Source organism: Arachis ipaensis, chromosome B10 (genome assembly GCF_000816755.2).
Source record: "Arachis ipaensis cultivar K30076 chromosome B10, Araip1.1, whole genome shotgun sequence".
In the NCBI taxonomy this organism is placed as follows: domain Eukaryota; kingdom Viridiplantae; phylum Streptophyta; class Magnoliopsida; order Fabales; family Fabaceae; genus Arachis; species Arachis ipaensis.
The window spans coordinates 3,881,730-3,902,787 of record NC_029794.2 but is presented as its reverse complement, the minus strand read 5'-3'; the positions used below and the strand labels follow the sequence as shown (position 1 = coordinate 3,902,787).

Sequence of the window (21,058 nt, the reverse complement as noted above, 5' to 3'; positions counted from 1 at the left end):
AAGGCATAGGGAATTTTGCTTAATTTACCAGTGTACAATGATTAAGGGATGATATGATATCAAAGCAAGTCAAAAAGTTAGTTCTGACTTTGTTGAGATTCCCAGTTTTTTTTTTTTTGGTTGCCCACGGTATCACTCAACCCGACAGGTTAAGGACTAATTCGTCGCGGATCTGAGCTCCATTTAAGGGTCTGCCGCTGGCCAATAGGTTGCTGCATGCACAAGGGCGGGATTCGAACCCCCGACACTTGCTTAAGCGGACGAGTGAGTTGACCACTCGACAAAGCAAAGTTAGTTTGAGATTCCCAGTTATTATGTCTTCCAGCTTCTTCCTTTGCTTATCTGGGCTTAGCTAGCCAAGGCTGTTCTATGGGTCCTACATGCCCAAATCTTGATGCCTTAGTTTTTTCTGAAACACCAATTGCAACGAAGATGTTCAACTTCAACATTCAAGATATATGAATTTTAATACATTTTGTCGATAAATGTTTTGATTACTAGTTTCTTTTCATATTAATTACCGTATTAACATTAGACAAGATTGGGACCCTTGTGCCACTAAGTTCATCATGCTTGGCTATGACTAATAAGAAGTACAAGTGGATTTTCTTAAAATATCTAATGTGGGTCTAAGGATAGCATCAATAATTAACACGGGTCCAATATATAAGGCCCATTAAATGGTGGTCCCCCTTGTTTACAGGTGTATGTTATTTTTGTCCAAAAACATTTGTTTGTTAATTTATGCAGTGTTTGTTTAGTGGGTGTGTCGACCAAATTTTGAGACACGGTGACATATTCACATTCATATTTTATGTTTGATTTTTAAATATATAAAATAAGAAGAGACACGGTAGTTTACATTAGTATACAAATACATAAAATTTGTGTACTGCCACTTTATTAAGACACAAAATCTAAGACATAAATTTTTTCAGTTCTATCCTTAATGGTGGTGATGGTGGTGATTTTTTTTTTTTGGAATAAGGATAATAATAACATTTATAATTTATGTTCTATCTTGTGTATAGTTACTAAACAAAGTGAAAATTTTGTGTCTCCTTATGTATATGTCTTCAGGGCACAGATTCGGTAAGTCAGATTGGACCATTGGATCTTTTTTTTAATTCAACGGTGAAGATCACCTGAAACTTGTTTGTTTTGATTGGCTAATGAATACCTTTTGCAAGCTTTGTGTCAAAGGGATCACTTTAGAAAATTTAAATTTTTTGTGGTTATTGTTATAGATCTAATATCTATCCAGTTAATATAGCAAAGATTTATGAATTTGTAAGTTTAAATTAATTAGAGTTAAGTATTATGTTTTATGTTAAACTACAGAACAATGAAGTTGGGTTGGGAAGGAGATTTGTCGTGGACGTCTGTTGTCGCATAGAAGAAATGCACGAATTTACGTTGCTGTCACTCGCCTTTATGCAGTTCGAGTTGCAAAAAATTACTCTGTGTGAAATCGCGGGGCAAGAATTTGCACAGTTACTGAACGGCGCATCTGCCTCGATGAAATTGGAAAATTTATTACCTTAGCTCTGTTACTATCGTCGCTGGAATATGGATGACAAGTACTGGTAGTTTGGGTAAATATTTGGCTTTGTCCGAGAGGATCAGTGGTGAAGGATTGAAGCAGCATGGAGAAGGTGAGTGAGAGACTGGCCAAGGAGAGGCAGAAGATGTTTCGGGTCGGGTGGGTCATGTTGCAACAAAGTTGGGTTGGACTTGATTGCATCCAATACCTATCCGAAAAAAAATAATGGACCTGTATAGTATATTTTTTTATATAGAAATGTATGTTTTTTCTGAAACGAATGTTGGGCTCATGGGTTGGGTTATTAATAATGTTGTTAAAACTAGACCAATCCTTTATATGGTCCTCTTTACTATACCAAAAAAAACCTCACATGTCAGAACAAAGAAGAGAAAAGCCAAAATAGTTATTGCATGTATAATTAGTAGTTGAACAATTTAACAGCAGTATTGATTTACACCAGAGAAGACTACCAAAGGTGAAAGGTGAACATTTTTCTTGTACGTTGCATCAAATGCAACGACATCTCCAAATACCTAGTAATCAATTTGGCTAGTGCCATCACACCAAAACAAATGTTGCAACATACTTTCCCGGTCAACAACTTCTTTGTAGTACAATGCTGGATCATTTGCCTTACACTCTCGGAGATATCTTAAACACGATTCCTCATCTAGGCCACCCTCCCTTCGTTGCTTCGTATTTACATCGTGCATGTCCCTTGTTGTGTAGGAGACATTATGATACCTGCTGGCTAGGGTCGCCATAAAAGCGTGGATTCGTGATATGGAAATGTCCCCTTTGCACATGTTGTTCATCTACTCAATGTCCATTTCGCTCATCCTCTGATGGCTTGGGAGTATAAGAAAATCGCAATTCAAGAATGGGGTGGTTATGCTCGTCTGTAAAGTATGCAACGTACCAACGTCCTGATTCATCGTTCATGCGAACCTGCATCCTTGCAGGGCATTCACACCATGTCTCGGCCCTTGGCCTCTTTTGCCGATTAGGAATTAAGTAGAACTTCACCGATCTGAACCCTTCTCGGTGGCACACAAATTCCTATCGTATCCTAATTTCACCACATTTTTTGCTCCTTGAACGTCTTCCGCTAAAATCATGGTGCTTTGCATATGCCTGGTAGAACTCAAACGCAATATCAATATTTGCAAAATTAAAGCGGCAAACTTCTTCTCTGCTTAAGTTCACAAAATCAATCGAACCTATCGATTCGCCAGAATCAACAGCGCATAAGTCATCATCCGCAAAATTGTCATACATTCCTCCGACACCATCCAAATTGTCTTCCAATTCAATCCTATCCCCATTGTCTCCATCAGCCTCTCCAAGATGGTCGTGTTCTGTTTCATCTTCGTGTAACTCATACTCGTCCGACTCCATCCTTACAAAGCCTTCGCCCTCAACTGATCCAACTCCATGGTATGCTTCGTTGGCGAGATGCACGCTCGTAGGGATATCTTTATCTCCGGTCACCCTTTGCCAAATAACAACAATACGGTAATTCAGCAAAACACACGCACACGGGGATATACTTGAACAAAGTTGACGAAACTTGGGGATATTTAAAAATCAAGTGCAGAGTAATAATATAATCAATACCTTCTCTCCATTGATCGAGACGACGACACCATCAACTAGCGAAGACGACCAACAATGAAGGTCAGTACCATGTGGTTAGATATGAAGCTGTTGGTGTGCTTGAATCCGCCTTAGAAGAAAGTTTCACACTGAACACTTTATCAATCCCAAAAAATCGAGCATTTTATGGTTCAAAAACGTCAAATCTCATCTGATGAGTTTCTGCAATTTTTGGCAGAGTGTGGGCAGTGGACTTCGAGCATGCCAGAGAAGACGGTGCCGAAGCCACCATGGCTAAGTGGGGGAGGAGAGGGAGCTGGTAACGTGACGAAGGAGCGAGTAGCTAGGACAGGTGGTGGAGAGGTTTGAGTCGTTGTCGGCGGTGGAAATAATAGAAGGGGTGGTGCGCTTGCGACAATAGAGGAAAAGGAGGAGAATCAGGAGGAGGAGGGAAGCGACAGTAATAGTTAACTAAATACTGAGGGTCCAACTAATTTTAACAACTAAGCTAAATATATTTATTTAAAAAATTAATAAGTGACCCCTCTATTTTCTATGCAGAAGAGATCCCATTAAAATGAACATTTTTATTTTGTATTGTCTGACTGACCGGTAAGTCAAATAAGTTTTTGGCGTTTCGGTGCCACAAACACGTTATGTGTACCGAATCCGTGTCTATGTCTTCAATATTTGTGTATTTGTGTCTATGTTTTCACCCATATATGAACCAAATACAGTGTTAGTGGACAAGGTGTGACATAAAAGAAAAGTGGATAAGGCTTTGACCGCTTGAGGCTTCAGCTAGGAGTGTTCATGAATCGAGTGAAGCCGATTTAGTTAGATTCGGACCTGACTCTAAAAGATCATCAGGTCTATTTTGAGCTTTCTGATTCGATCCAAAAACAATATGAAATAAAACGGATTAAATTGAGTTAACTCGGTGTAAATTTAGTATATACAAATTTGTAAATTTTATATACTAAAATAAAAAAATTTATTTTTAAAAGTTAAAAATAACAAATATTATATCATATTTATATCAAAATAATTATTTAAAAAAAATAATATCATATAATATAAAAATATTAATTAATTGGGTTGGGCAACTCCAAGCATAAATTGAAACCGACTTGAAAATAAATCCGGGTAAAAACAACAAATTTGAACCCGATAAAATATGTTTTAGATCTAGGTCGGACTGGATCTTAAACACCTCTAACTTGAACATAATAATTAAGGTAAATTTTCTGGTGTAGAAATGGTTGTTATTTCTACACGTGTAGAAAGCTGCTGACAATGTGAGATGAGGACACGTTAAGAAATAAATTCTGCACTGTATTACAGGTTGGGCAGAAGGCATGTCCGATAAAGCTTTCGTTGCGGTGATAGTTAATGATAGTATGATTAATTAAAGGTCTTTTTGTAAGGGGCCTCAATGTGGGTTTGGAAAAAAAATTTATGTTTGTAGTGGGTTTATTGTTTAATATTGACATTATTTTGGGTCATAAACTATCCACTCTAAATGAATTTTAATGGGGATGCTTGACATGGGTTTGTCTTATATCCAAAAAAAAATGATGTATATTGTTATGATAATTATATTTGTAGTTAATTAATCATTTATATTATTAATAATTATATTTGTAGTTATTATAACTTTTTAATATTAATATTTTTAATAGTAAATTATTTTTGAATTCATAAATTTGAATAATATTATTGTAAAAGAAATAGTACCTAAAATAATCTTAATTATTTTAAGTACTTAATGTAGTGGGACCATCGCAGGGATTAAAGTTAGTTCCTTTTAATGGAGAAGAGAGAGATACTTTGAGTTCCTATTTACTGTTAAACTGATGTGGAGTTACTTTTTATGACAGGTGAGCCATAAATAGAGACTGAGATGAGTTCCGTACTGGAGATGATCTCACTCTCTCATATCTCTCTCTTCTCTCTCTCTCTCTCTTTCTATATATATATATATAACTCCCTCTTGTTGTTGTTGGCTCTCTATGTTATATCTCTCGCAGTCTTCCTGACTCTCCCTCTCTCCCATCTCTACTCGTGTCTCTGTCGCTTCATCCGTATCGCTCTATCTATCGCTCTACCTATCTCCCAACACAGGCTGTTTGGTTATCTAACGCCATTATTGAGAAAGTTGCTAGAAGGAACGTAACGAGAGCATCATGTCGAGAAAAAAATAAAAAATCTGAATCAAACCAAGTAACGGTATGATGTGGCTAGAAGGAACGTAAAGAGAGACAATAATTACTCAACACTTAAATTTAACGGGTATATTCCCAAGTCATTTCCCAATACCCAAGACGTTGATTTACAATCATTTCATTGAAACATTTCACTTTTTAGTATCTAAATAAAAAAAACATAACAAATGAGAGGGTTGCCAATGTAGTTAACTATGCCGTACGAATGATAATTAGACAATTCTTATATTCTACAGTCTATATGCATGTACGTTGGGTTAACTAATTTACTCATGCTCACAATATTCTAGTGTTAATAGGATGATGATGCAGTTGGGATGGAAGTCATACGACCTATAATTTATTAGCACAAGAAATTTATGCCCCTTGTTGCTATGTTTCATCAACCACAGTGACATTTTCGGTCCTCAATCCAATAACAACATCTCACCCATAGAGTTAATGGGCCTCAAGGCCGTTGATTCTCAGTCCACCCTACGTAAAAAACACACTCCTACCGCATATCAAGAAGGAACTATTCAACCTGATTGAAATAAAAAACAGTACAACATAACACTAATTCACAACAGTAAACAGTTAATCCCCCTATCATCCAAGTACAGATACATGCAAAGTGTCATCTTAAAACATCTGATTTTCCCTTACACATACGGTATTCATGCAAAGTGACTATATACTATTTTCAGACAACACATTTTCAAAAACATACTCGACAAAATGCTAGCTGACGTTGTGGAGCAGTTCCATGACTTGCATAGAGACAAAACTAAATTAATCCACCCTAATTAATGATTGACAAAACATGCCGAACACACGATAGTACAGTTTGGAAGTCGTGAATATCTCCCTAGTTACATCGTCAGGGTCCAGTAGATGTTCCAACCTCACATTCCCGCTTTGAATCGTTCCTATCACGTCTTCGCCAAGACCAAGCGGACGATACGGAAATACAAAAAAATTGGGATAAGATATTTTAGAAAAATAAGGAAACACAGAAAAAATACTTGACAAATACATATTATTTTTTCTGGCAGTGTCAAATGTCATCTTTTTTTACCCTTTTTCCTTTAAAAGAAATTATTTTACCATTTGGTTGTGAAAAGAATTAACATCTTTCTTACACTGACTACAGTTGCCTTGAATGTGATTGTAGAACTACTTGTTCAACATGCTTTTATAGGATACACGAGCTGCTGCCCATGCTTAGGTGGAAGCAGTCAAAGAAACGAAAATAGAGGTGGACAAGAAAATAGAAGCTAACCTGAAAGCAATTACAGAAATTAAGGTTGCAACATATATGACTCTGAGGAATGCAGATATGGCAGATTCTGTGATAGAAGCAGTCAAGGATGACCCAAAAAGGTGGCGTGAAGAACAAAACAGCGATATGGGTTACACAAAAAATTAACCAACCCTGTCAATCTCCTTGCACATCTACAAGGCAATAGAAAGTCAAAGATCAGATATATAGATAGTGTTCAATCTATAACAAAAAATAAGCAAAAGAGAACCATATTGGTTGTAGCAATTAAAATTTTGCCCTTTCTCTTTCAGATTTGGGGGTTCTTAATCAACTACATGTCCAACACGATCATCTTGCGGATGAACAACTTCTATAAAAATATTTTGCAAACGCAAATAAACTCATTTTCAAAATCTGTTTCAAAGTATTTAGCAGAGAGATTATACATGTAATTAAACTACTTTGGCATATTAACATTGCAAATTAGCAATTAATGACACCCTTGCTTGTTAAAATTGTGCGAACTGTTTAAATTAAGTTACTATTGAAAATTGAAATGGAATGCTGTTTAAACTAACTTCTGTTATTACAATTGTAAACTTTAGGCACAAATTTGTTGGGATCAGAAATTATGAACACGGTCCTACAAAGGTAGAATCAAAATTCTAACCTTTTCTTAGGAAGCACATCACATCTTCACCCAAACACGAGCATATCCACATTTCACAGACGAAAAAAACTTATGGCATAATAGTTTCATCTGGACTTTGAGCAACGAAAATATACAATGCATACCTCCACCGGCAGATCGCGATCGATGGCAATCTCGCCCAGCTTCGGTGCTCCGTTTTTTGTGCATCGACACTGTCCCACCCGCAGCACAGCACACTCTCTGGTGAAGCCGATCAATCTCCGCCAACACACGTGGAGCCACCACCCAGGAAAACTCAGCCTCGCTCCGGCGCCGTCAAAGGAGGAGCAAGTTCTTCTCTCTATCTAGGGTTTTTATTTTCCCTCCGTTAAGTTCATCTCCTGGGTTACCCTCTTTCTATTTCCAGCGAAGCAACCTAAAGTCACCACCAAAGCTATTTTTTCTACTCTATTTACAAATACTTTACAACAAAAAAAAAACCACCTCAGATAGGCCCATTATTAACTATCATAACGGATCCCGTAATACAACTTAATTAATATATTTCATCCCGTAATTTTTTAAACTCACCTATCTCAACATTCACGGATTCACAGTATTCTCTGTACACTGTCACCAGCTTTCTCAGAATTGGTCTCATGAAATGGACAAATATTGCTGAATTATCCTGTCACCATATTTCTATACGTGTAGAACATAACTTCCTTTCTACACCAGAGAATCCACCAATAATTAAATTCTAAAAGCAGTTGTCATGGCGATAAAAAATACCCAAAATCAGTTACCATATAAAATACTAAGAACTTGTACAAATAAAAGTTAATTTTGAAAAGAAATTTCATATAATATGAGTATTTAAATAGGATTATTTAAGACAAAAAAAAAAAGAGGTCATTTAGTTTTCAAGAAAAAGAAAAAGGTTATTTAAATACTCTATGCCTTTATTTATATTTTCTTTTCTTAAATGGGTTATCCCTTGATTATTAACTAAGCCATGTATTAAGTCAAATAGAAATTTCATGTTAAAGCATTACATCAATCACAAAATGGAAGAAATCTCGCGGAGGTGGATCTAAAGATCATAACCTCAGAATCTAATTACTGAAATAATTTTTTATGAGGAGCGCTAGGAGAGTAGGAGGCCAACATTTTTGTTAAATTCTAGCTAACATTTAATCATTAAAAAAAAATTGAATGATTCTACATCAATAGATATAATCTTATACCATTAAAAATATTATTAATAACTAATTGATAATTAAAAACCACAAAATCTACTAACTCCCTAAACTTTTTTATTTTTCATTGTATCCAATTAGCCATTGGTTTTCGGTTGTCGAGTTTGTACGATCTCTAATTGACCAAGTGTTCCGATTATGATTGACAGATTAAAATCCATACACATATTATATCCGTATGTTATTAATTAGTTATATATATAAGCAATTAATTAGGAAGGTAAAACACTTTAGCTCAATAAACGAACCACTCTCCCATTTCCATATCCAAAGCATAAAGGCAAACGAACCACTCTCCCATTTTTCCACGTCAAACTTTGAAGGACTTTCGAATTCAACTTTGGATGCTTTTTCAGTCATTATTCAAATGGAGAAGATAGACTGGAAAATTATTATGATTATTGATTATTGATTATTGATCATAGGCTATTCGATGCCAAACTTGGATTTGTCTTCCTCTTTCTACACACCCGTAACTAACATTAATAATTTTGATCGTACGTGTTCATCGTGAAATATTTATTTTCGCTGGTCAAAATTTCAAAACACGTGAGTCTATCGTGGCAACCCACTAGATACTATTGGCTTTCTATAATTCTATTCTTCAAACATAACATGTCATTAGTATTTAGTTCTCAACTTTTATTTGTTCTCTTCTAAAATAAAACATTTAATATTAAATTAAAATAAAAATTCACGTGTAGTTAATTTTACGTAAAATTAATAGTTAAAAATGATTAAATAATTTAACTAATTTAATTAAATTTTTATTTAACAACTCTCAATTATCAATTTTAAATAAAATTAATTACACCTGAATTTCTACCTTAAATTAATCGATGCCTCTAATTTTGTTTATTAGATTTTAATTTCAAAAACAATAGTTAAAGAAATAAAAAATATAAAAGTTTAACATTTTGGATACATTTTATGTATTAAAACCTTCCTTCCTTCGCAATAAATGTAATAAAATAAAAGAGTTTAATAAAAGTGAGACAATTATAAAATGCTAAAAAAGAAAAGAAAAATATGAAAGGGGTTTACTAAGAAAAGTTTTAAACGAAGACTGAAATAAGACTTCTAGTAACTGTGTGGGCCCTCCAAATTTACTAAGCACCCGGTCTCGTCGGATGATGACGTCACATATTGGAAAGTCTTGTAATATTGCCAATCGATTACGTCATCGCACGAGGAACCTTTGATCTGTGATGGCATTCATGACGTCACTAACTAAATAAGAATGGCCCCGCAATTGTTGAGCTGTGATGTCTTCTGGCATTTGCCACCGGAATTTCCATAGAATTACAAATCTACCCCAACTCTCAATTTCATGAACTTATTTTCCATGCATTCTTGGTATAAGAAAAGAAAAAAGTAGAAGGTATAAAACACATGTATAAAAAGATACATTCAAAAAATATATCTATAAAAATATTTTTATTAGATACAATCATAAAAAAAATATTTTTATTAAATATATTCACAAAGACACTTTTATTAAACACAATTATAAATAAGAGTTAATAAAAATTGGTAGAAATACTGTTAGTAACGTAGTGGAATTGATAAAAAAATTATGCATATGATTACATATTATATATTGTGTTAGTGAAAATATATTTTTTATTTATATTAGTTAACACTTTGAATTAATAAAAGACACGATAAAACTGAAGTACTAGGACCACATTTTTTTATAGATATGGAGAGAAAAATGATGTAGGACGTAGTTATGGAGTGTATGGATATTTTACGCAACTGCGATGTCAGGAACAAAAATCGGACCTTTCAATTTGTGTTTAAATAATTAAAAAAAATTTAGAATATACAATCGGACGATCCGATTAGTTTAGCCAAAATTTAAATTTTCTCTTTTCACTGTTTCAAAACAAACTGTCCCACATTCATGTCTAGCACCTATGTTCTCCACATCCAGGCACAACACACACGCTACTGCCATATCGAAAAAAAATGTGCCTATTAAAACCTCTAGTGATTGTGATATTAAGTATCGACAATGTAGATAGAGTCTTAGAATATCATGCATTCATGTGCAAGATGGAAAAGTTGTGAATGTGTTTGATGTTTGCGGGGACTAAAGTCTTTCCATATGCCATTTTATTCAAAATTGCTTCCTTGTCAAATTCCTTTTCTTGTTATAATAAGGTATGTGGCATGGATAGCATTTTCTTTCCCAATCATGACTCAGGCAATTTACACCTTCTCATGTTTTTCCCACCTAATAATAATGGACTAATATTCTCTAAAATAAAATAAAAATTAATCACTCTAAAAAAAATTAAATTCAATAATAAAAAAATTACTAGAATTAAAATTAATTCATAAAATAAAAAATATTTTATATTTATAAACTATTTAAAAATCTTATGCTTAAAAAATAGATGTGACGCTTGGAATATATATGCATGACTAGTTTACTACCGTGAATGTCACTTTCTTCTTTGTCCCCGTTATTCACGTCTGTTGTGTTCCCTTGTTATCAATTTGTATCATTTCCAAGCTAAGTTCCACCTATGGTGGCACAGCCAAACCCTAATACTAGGAAAGTAACACCCTTCTTGTCTAATCATTAAATTCATACAAGTTTGCGATGGATCCTCCTTACATTGTGTGTTACTCTGTTATTGGCTTCAACAAGGTTGTGATCCAATTTGGACCCACATCTAAAATTCCACAACCCAATCACTAATAATGGAGAGTTCAATTATTAGTTCATTACACGATATTTTGAACTATCAGCTCTAGTTGTTAACAAGAATATGGACTGGTTATCCGGGAGTTTATAAATTTATAATAAGGGCAATATTGTAAATAGGAGGAAAAGTAGTGGCAGTGATAAAATAATAATAGAAAAGTCAAGTCAATGGTTGAGAATAATCTTCTTTCCTTGGCACAAAATATTCGATGTGGGACATGCATTCCCCCAAAGAGAATATATGCAAAGTCCATAGGCATTGGCAGAGGCAAGGCAAGTTGTTGAAAAGAAACAGATGAATAAGATCGAAGAAGAAGGCATGGTTATAGCTTCCCAATCCCAAACAGAGTTACCTTTAAATGAGAATGACTCACAGGATATGGTTATATACCAAGTCCTGAACGAGGCTAGTAATAACCATCAGCAGCAGCAACATGAAGCGGCGTCGTTCATGATGATGAGTAGCGGACAGCAACGGCGTGGATTGGAAGCAAAGAAGAACATAGCGAAGAAGCACTACAGAGGGGTGAGGAGGCGGCCATGGGGGAAGTATGCAGCGGAGATAAGAGACTCGACGAGACAGGGAGCAAGGATATGGCTTGGGACGTTTCAAACAGCGGAAGAAGCTGCCATGGCTTATGATAGAGCTGCTTTCAAGATGAGAGGTTCCAAGGCTTTGTTGAACTTCCCTGCTGAGGTTGTTGCAGCTGCTTCTTCCACTGCTTCTACTTCCACTGCTTCAACTTCCATTCATACTTAGACTCTCTTCAAATCTTTCTCCTTCTTTTTTCTCTCTTTTGCTTTAATTTTCTGTATTTAATTATATATAATCAATCAAAATTCTCTCATTCATCTTTCATATCTATTACTATTTTGTTTACGAGGAGTGCTAGGTGGCAAGCAATTTTTGTGATTTGTAGTCATCAAATAACCATCAATGATGATTTTAATAGTGTGAGATTGGTGTGAAATTTCATCCAATGGCTCACTTTTTTTTTTTGCTAGTTACATGCTGACCAGAATTTGAAAAAGTTGTTGGTTCTCTAGACTTTGATGGTATCCAGTGTTCAATCTAACCATTCATTACTCTATTTCTTATTTATTTCTGGTCTCACTCATAGAATCAAGGGTAATAGATCACACTGTATTCTATCGATTGTTAAAAAAACTAGAGAGAATCATTTTCCATCAAAGCACTCAATAATTACATTCACAAATTTATTTAGTGTTCATCAAAAAGATTTGTTAAAGACTAATTTCAAGCTTGAAATTTCAAATATTATATGAATTAGAAAAAGTATACAAGCTTTTAAAAATTACACTAGTGATTATTGAAAGAGCCAAGGGAAACGGGAAAAGCTCTATATTCAAAGGAAAAATGGCACCCTGTTTTGAATACAAAGCCACAAGTCAATGCCACAATTTGATGTCCAAAGATAAGAATTCAGCTAAAAAACAATTTGTGTTGCACATTAACTAAAATTTCTATTCAACTGCCCAATGGAGATCAAAGTGAATTAATATCATCTTAAAAAATGTCTACATACATGGCTAAGAAAGCAGAGCAGAGATAATATAATCGCCATGTTCACCAAAAACAAAAGATGTTTGTTACAGTACGACGATAAATTTATACGTAAAATATGGACAAGTAATAACAAGTCACGTGGAATCCACGTCAGCATTTAATTTTTGCTTTTCTAAATATATATTATATCACTACTTTTACTAATACACTCTTTTAATTAAATAAAAATAAAAAAATATTTTTTATTTAATTTTATAAAAAGTCTTAAACATCTTTACTTTATTTGATTAGACAAAAATACCTTTTTAAATTAATCAAATTTTAGAATTCAATTAATCCTAATTTTACAATTTCAAATAATTTTAACAACAAAACAAAAACATATAAAAAAAATAAAAGATCAAAATTGTTCTTTCATCGTTCTTCATCTTCTCAAATTGCTTTCAATTTCATTCACTGCTGAATCCAGGTATGAGAAGAGACTCTAGTGACAGTGAGAGAGGAGAGTTTGAGTCTCAGAATTGGGAATGAGAGAGACGTTAGTTGAGAGTGTGCTGGTGAAAAACCCAAGAAGATGAAGACATGAAGTTCTGTTCTTTTATTTTTTTCTCAGTTTTTCAGATGATATTTTTTTTGTATGAACAATTAGAGATGAGGGATGCGTGACCTAGCAAACAAAGAACAAAGTGATTTTGTTTAGTACTTTTTAAAATTATTTAATTTTTTTGGTATGAATAATTGATTAGGATTTATGAAGAGACAAATGATTTTGTTAAATGTATTTTTGTTTTTGTTTTTTAGATTATTTAAATTTTAAAATTATAAAATTAAACAATTTAATTAATCTAAAAGAGTAATTTTTGTCTAATATATACAAAAAGGGTATTTAAGTTTTTTTATAAAATTAAATAAATAAATATTTTTTAATTTTATTTTAGTAAAAGTGGTGATATAATATATATTTAAAAAAGAAAAAATTAAATGTTGATGTGAAAAATAAATTTCACATACCTTATTACTACTTGTCCATATTTTAAATGTATCGTACCGTAGCAAACACAAAACAAATAAAAAAGGCTACTCCATATATATTAGATTGTTGAAAATTATATATACGTGCGTGAACAGCTATATTTATACATGACCAGTAAATATTATTATTTTTAATTTACACACATAAATTAATAAAAAAAATTATTATAAAAAATTTAATATTTATATTAATTAAATAATAACCAAAAATACAAAAAATTAATGGTCCCAAAAGTATTTCACTTTTTCCTATATCTATATGCATAATTGGTATGAACAGATTGATTACATTTATGGAAAGTATATATAATATAAGGTGGAAACTCAAATGCAGTCGACTTCATGTGAAGTTGATATCTGAGAGTCATTAGATAATTTGACTGATTTGACTAAATTTTTATCTAACGGCTCTCAAATATCAACTTTACATGAAGTCGACTTCACCTGAGTTTTCACCATAATATAAGGATTAGTAATAATTGATCGATCAATTGCAATGCCCCGAAAATATATAGTAGCAATTAATGATATTAGATATATATAGTTGATAGCTAAGAAAAACAACAAATGATATACAAATTGGTGATAAGTATATATGTAACTACTCAACCAAACCATACCATACCATGCATCTTGATATATAATTAAAAAGAAGACAGCAAATTATCCAAGTAATCACTTCCTAAATCCTGAAACACAAAAACATCTACTTCTTCATCATGATCATGATGAAACCCTCCTGCTACCTTCTTTGTTGGAGGTTGCTCATTCAACACCACAGATGACCCTCTCTTATTACAATAATGATGATCAAATTGTATAGCTTTTGAAACTGTGTCAAATGGGAAATTGAGGTATGCCTTTGGCCCTCTAATCCTCAAAGCAGCTTTATCATATGCTAATGCTGCTTCTTCAGCCGTCTCAAATGTTCCAAGCCAAACTCTAGCACCTTTCTTCGACGAGTCTCGAATCTCCGCCGCATATTTCCCCCATGGCCTTCTCCTTACTCCTCTGTAGTGCTTTGTCACCACTTTTTTCTCTGTTTTCATCACCCTCTTCTCTAGTTCTACCTTCTTATTACAATCTTGTTCGTTATTGTTTGTTGTTGTTGCAGCATCATTTGGTGTAATATTAACAACTCCATCTAAAACATCTTCCCAGAAATCTGCTCCCATTGATATCCACCTCCCTAAGCTTGGAAGCCTCTGCAGAATTCCCACTGAACCGTTATTGTTGTCTCTTCCATCAAGTTGTGGAAGTTCTTCCCATGATTGTTCTGCTGCAACATCACCATCACCATATGTTCTCACATGATCTCCTCCTCTTTGATTGCTGATAATTTTGGCCCATACATTCTCAAGAATCCCTTCAGAATTTGCATCATTACTATGACTGTCCATGTTGATGAAAATTTTAAGAAAGGGACATAACAGTGTAAATATATATACACATAAAAAGTGTGAATGCTCTTTTAATTTGACAGCTCAGCTTTAATTTATTATTGTATTTTTGCTTTAATCAGATAAATGATGAGTGAATTGGAACACAGTTGGAAAGCTTGTGCATTAATTAATACACTGATTGAATCTCCAGCTATAGATACATAATGCAGTATTTTCAGCACTAATACAAGATTAAAATAAATATAAGATAAGGTTTATTTTATTGTTTATCCCTTGACTTGTGTGCTTGTTCAATCATTTGGGGGGATTTATCTCATGTTGATTCTCTATATTTTATTCGTTGTATTGGAATAAATCCCTCAATTTCAGATATCAAGTTTATAACATTACGAAACTGATGAGAAGCAGAAGCATTTTCAGTCTCAAATCAGAGCTGGCAAGCGTGGACTTTGTTGGAGTTAGGGGGCAATCATCTCTTTACAATAATTTAATGTTTTCTAAGTCAAACCAAAGGGAAATTAAACGCAATAATTTATTAAGCTAAACCAATTTTAGTCGCTTTAATTTTCACCGTGGGTTGTTATTTGACTCAATGCTATATAGTATATCATAATAATATTAATATCATATAGTAGTCTTTGATTTGTACGAAATTACTTGCGTATGAGCCAAAAAGTATGGGATAGCTAAACTACGTATGACTTATTTATATTTGGTAAAAACTCAGAGCCCTTAAATGAAAATTTAGTCAAATCAGTCAAATGTTCTGAAGTAACAACTTCATATGAAGTCGACTGCATCTGAATTTTCACTTTTATATTTTACGAAATTGATGACATAGCTACACATATATATATAGATTATGAAAATACATATTCTTGGGCTTGATTAATATTAATTAGTTGTCTTTAAAAAGAAAGAAAATACACCTCTTATTTCTTCCTAATCGTTGTTGAGGACTTGAGGTTATCAATAATAGTGGCATGACCAGCATTATTTGTCTTAAACATGCAATTTGGTTATGGGTTAATTAAGGCAGCTAGCTTTGCCAAAATACTATACACCATACACGGTGACGTAAAGGAGTAATTGGCGTTGGCAAAGAATATTTGTGGGTGTTGATTAATAAGTGATGTATTAATTAATTAATTAATAATAAATAGAAGGCACACGGTTGGGGCATTAAAATAAGAGTGCTACAAATTAAAGGTAATTAAGAGGGAAGAAAAATGGTAGGCAGTGCATGCGAATGCGGCGTGGCGGTCTCGGTTCCATGAACCGCCACATGTTGCGGGTTTGAAACTTCAAAATCCCAATGCCTCGCTGCATATATACGTTTCTTTCAATCAACCTTGTTATTATATTTCCATTTTAGTAACCACTTCAAACACATTTCATTTCTTAACGAGATAATATTCAATTTGATCCCTGAACTTATACACGAGTTTCAATTTAGTCTCTGAAATTTCAATTGCTTCTATTGCTTCTATTTAGTCCCCAAATTTTGTGAACATAACTCATGTTAGTCGTTGAAATAAAATTTCAACGTACAACGTTAACAGAACACTGTCGTGACAGCCGGATGTCACACTAAACTTTGTAAAATGATGTTATTTTGGTTTTGGCACTCAAATAACCTAAAAACAACATCCTAAATGATGTTTATTAAAATTTTACCTAACAAAATAAGTAATACAATGCTGTTTTTGAGCTATTTAAATGTCAAAACCAAAACTGCATCATTTTACAAGTTTTAACGTGACATGTGAATATGTGATAGTCTACAACAGCGCTCTATTAATGTTTTTATACTAAAAATTGTCTTAGGGACTAATACGAGGCACGTTTATAAACTTCGAAAACTAAATAGAGGCAATTGAAACTTTTGGGACTAAATTGAGGCTCACGTATAAGTTCAAGGACCAAATTAAGTATTATCTCTTTCTTAAAACTATTATCGGTTTTGGATTTTTTTTAAACAAAATAGCAATTAATAGTGTTTAATAAACAGGTGAAAAAATGAGTTTAAAGTTCAAGATAATAGTATAAGATAATTAGTCTCAAGTTGTTAAATTTTTCAATGAATTTTTTTTAAAATAAAGATATAAATTTTATTTATTTATTGCTCTATTTATATGTTGTGATAACTCTCAGCCATTAAATATAGCATAAGAGAATATTTTTTCAACTTGAGCTAATTCGGAATTTTTTTTCCAACTCTGAAAAAATAAAGAACCCTTGCGGAGTAGAACTACTAAGCACACTTATTGTTGGAGTTGGGCTTATATTATTCTTATTTCTGTCTTTTGGGCTTTAGCACATAAGCAAAGAAAGTATATTGTGTCTGCTGTTCATTCAAGGCCCAAAAACACGTGTTCAAAAAAGGCCCAAAAGTCATCACGTGGCCTCTGATTTTGGTGAAACCAATAAACAAAAACTAATAAAGTGGAAGCTACGATCAGCGCATAAATGGGGGCAGAAAGCCAGGAACCCACCCCAATTTTCTAATTAGAAGAAGCAGTGAATTGAAAAGTAGGAATTGGAAGATTTTTTTGTTATTTTCAGAAAGGATAACAATTGTGTTGATTGCCTTGTTATGAAGAATTTATTGATAGACACTGATTTTGTGCGCTGGGACTTATCTTAATCCTAATTTCCAAGCTAGTTATTGGTTTAGACGAAAACAGGAAAATTGATTGCTGAACAACCAGGTGCAGTTTCACAGTTACCAATCTGGATGCCATAACAAGACTTTTTTATCATGATATTTATTAGGATTAACTTACATTATCTCAACCCACTAAATTGGGATGCAAACCCGTGGTGAATAGTTAATTGGTTAACAATGAATCTAAGATCAGATAATAATATATTGAATGTTCTTAGACGTAATTGATGATTAGCCTTTTGTCGGTTAAATGTCATTTTGGGATAGGTAATGTTCCTTGCAAAGATCGATCATTAATAAAGTGGGGCAAAATGAAAAAAGTTGATTATATACTATCTACGGTAATGTTTGGTACTATTATACCTGCATAGTGTGAGGTTATAGGGCGTTAATTAATTAATTACTATATGCATATTATGATGATTATGATTAGGAAAAGTATGACGAGTCAATGGAATATTTGTACAATGTGTACAATGGAGATTTAGGGAGTATTAAAGATATAACCATTAGTGTTATCTTTTTTCCATCAGCTAAAATTTTTAGGATGAGTGGTATCATGACATAGTATTAGAGCGCTAGATCCGAAAGATCAAAAGTTCGATATTTGGTGAACCCCAAAATCAGTTTAAGCTTTTGGGAAGATGTTTATTATCCCTAATACTCGGATGATTATTTTAGATAGTATAAAAAATGTTCATTTTATAACTCAAAAGTCCATTATACACACAAATAGCCCATTGTAGTGGGACTCGATTGATTATTGTTACAATAACAATGGTGGTTGAAAGATGAAATGCGAAAAGGTTATTTTGGTCATGATGCATGGTACATAGGGTTTAATTTGTACGATAAACAATTGGGCCATTATTACTCTATAAATGCTAGTAGATAGACACAATAATAGGGGCAGTGTTTCAGTGAGAAAACTTGAAACTTGATCAGTTTTTTGTTATTATTTGGAGCCTGGAGGCCATTCGAAAAATGGGGACCTCTTCTTCTTCTTCTTTTTCTTTCCTTTTTCTTGCTCAGATTTTCTTTATTCTCTGGCAGCTTCTATGTTTGACGGTTGAAGCTTTCAACAATAGTAGTAATAATAAGATGTCTGGCTTCTATGTGTTTGGAGACTCCACCGTTGACCCTGGAAACAATAACTACATTGACACTCCTTTCAAATGCAACTTTCCACCTTATGGCATCGATTTCCCTAACCATGTTCCTACTGGAAGATTCTGCAATGGCAAGCTTGCCACTGATTACATTGGTACATATCTATATGGTGAAAACTCAGGTGCAGTCGATTTCACGTGAAGTTGGTGGCTGAGAGCTGTTAGATAAAAAGTTAGTCAAATCAGTCAAATTATCTAACTACTCTCAGTCATCAACTTCACATGAAGTCGACTGCATCTGAGTTTCCACCTATCTATATATATATGGCTTTATTACATGCTTATAATTACTATATGATTAATTTAGTATATATTCATTCAACTTCAAATATATAAATGTGCATTGCACATACATATATATATGTATAGCTTCCTATGCAGGACTCAAGAAATCGTTTCTTCCAGCTTATTTGGATCCAAATCTCAGCGTTGAAGAGCTTATCACAGGTGTTAGTTTTGCCTCTGCTGGTTCTGGCTTTGACCAACTTACACCATCAATCAGTGTATGTCGTATATAAAAAAATGTGCATTTAAAAAATGATAAAAACTCAAGTATACTTAACTTCGTATGAAGTTAATAGGGTAAAAATTCAGGTGCAGTCGACTTTACGTGAAGTTGATAACTGAGAGCCGTTAGATGATTTGACTAATTTGACTAAATTTTCATCTAACGGCTCTCGGGTATCAACTTCACATAAAGTCGACTGCAACTGAGTTTTCACCAGTTGATAGTTTAATCTGTTAAATCATTTAACGATTCTCAACTATCAAATTCGCATGAAGTTAACTACACTAAATTTTGACATGAAAAAAATAGTACAAACTTCACTTGTCTTTCAATATATATATTTATAGTATGATATTGATATGTCTCTATATGTTATTTTCATATTTATGGACAAATATATAATTTGTTTGTGTTATATTTATTATTGATTACAGAATGTGATTCCAATAGGAAAACAATTGGAATATTTTAGAGAATGCAAAAAGAAGTTAGAGGTTAAGCTTGGTAAAGAAGGAACCAAGAATCATCTAGAAAAGGCTGTGTTTTTCTTGAGTGCTGGTACCAACGACTTCATTCTAAATTATTTCGCTCTACCAATTAGAAGAAAGAGTTTTACTATCTTATCCTACCAGCAATTCTTGATCCAACATGTGAAACAATTTATTCAGGTTTGAGGTTTCATCTCAATTACTATCTTCCATCCCTTTTTAATGTTTGAATATTCACACGTGATATATATGCATAAAATTATAAATATGTGTGGTTATTATAAGTTATAACATTCAACTAATTAAGTATGGCTATTTGCTTTACCCATATCATTCTTATTATAAAGAACAAACTAATATTTACTAAATATTAATTAATAATTAATTACACTACTACAAGAAAACAAACTATTAATAACTTTTTTCCTTCTTGTGTTGGTGACTACTACATTTGAATTTTAATTTGCATGGATATTTTAATTAATTTCAAATGTCTTGTACTATTATACTATTTCTCATGACTTCAACTATAAATTATTTGTCGATGAACCACCTAACTCCTTATTCTAAATATTTATGATGGTTAATAATGGTATGTTGAGTCAATGTCTCGTGTTGAAATATCACTTATTTATTATTGGATAAGGTATGAATTTTAGTATATAATAAGTAACTAAATTTTATTTCTTTAATTTAATTGTGAGTGAATAATAAATAGTAGGTATGGGGAAGTATGATTATAATGTAAGTTAATTAATGTCTATCGTATATCATATTAAAATGTTATTTTATTGCTATTACTAGCTAATATCATTGTTGTATGGGGAAGTATATATAAAAGTAATTTTCAGTTCTAACTTAGCTTTGACATGCATGGTTGCTTTCAATTCAAACAATGAAATAATACCCACTAGCTAAAAATAGGTATTTTCTTATCAAAGCGAATCGTTCGTTAGATGTGATGATATAGGAGATAGCTAGAAACATTGATTTCTCATTTGACACTTTTGGTTTTTATAGAATGATAATATGCTAGACGGAAAATA

The 21,058-nt window shown here is 33.0% G+C and overlaps 3 protein-coding genes across 6 annotated transcripts in view; 2 read left to right on the top strand and 1 right to left on the bottom strand.

Annotated features, from left to right (window-relative positions):
- Positions 11,333-12,097, top strand: LOC107621828 (pathogenesis-related genes transcriptional activator PTI5). The gene has a single exon (XM_016323817.2). The coding sequence runs from the start codon at positions 11,512-11,514 to the stop codon at positions 11,974-11,976; it is 465 nt and encodes a 154-aa protein (XP_016179303.1). The 5' UTR covers positions 11,333-11,511; the 3' UTR covers positions 11,977-12,097.
- LOC107624160 (ethylene-responsive transcription factor ERF091-like) lies at positions 14,296-15,294 on the bottom strand. The gene has a single exon (XM_016326631.2). It carries the CDS (start codon positions 15,174-15,176, stop codon positions 14,421-14,423), a length of 756 nt encoding a protein of 251 aa, XP_016182117.1. The 5' UTR covers positions 15,177-15,294; the 3' UTR covers positions 14,296-14,420.
- The window catches only part of LOC107624159 (GDSL esterase/lipase At5g45960), a 5,646-nt gene continuing 3,323 nt past the window's right edge, over positions 18,736-21,058 (top strand). The window contains exons 1-3 of one of the 4 annotated variants that reach the window (XM_021113515.1): positions 18,736-19,111; positions 19,398-19,463; positions 19,975-20,192. In XM_021113515.1, the coding sequence (XP_020969174.1) occupies positions 18,832-19,111; positions 19,398-19,463; positions 19,975-20,192 (564 nt within the window). In that variant the 5' untranslated portion in view covers positions 18,736-18,831. Of the gene's footprint in view, positions 19,112-19,385; positions 19,520-19,958; positions 20,193-21,058 lie in introns of all 4 variants that reach the window. The other 3 variants (XM_016326629.2, XM_016326630.2, XM_016326628.2) reach the window with 3 other exon arrangements.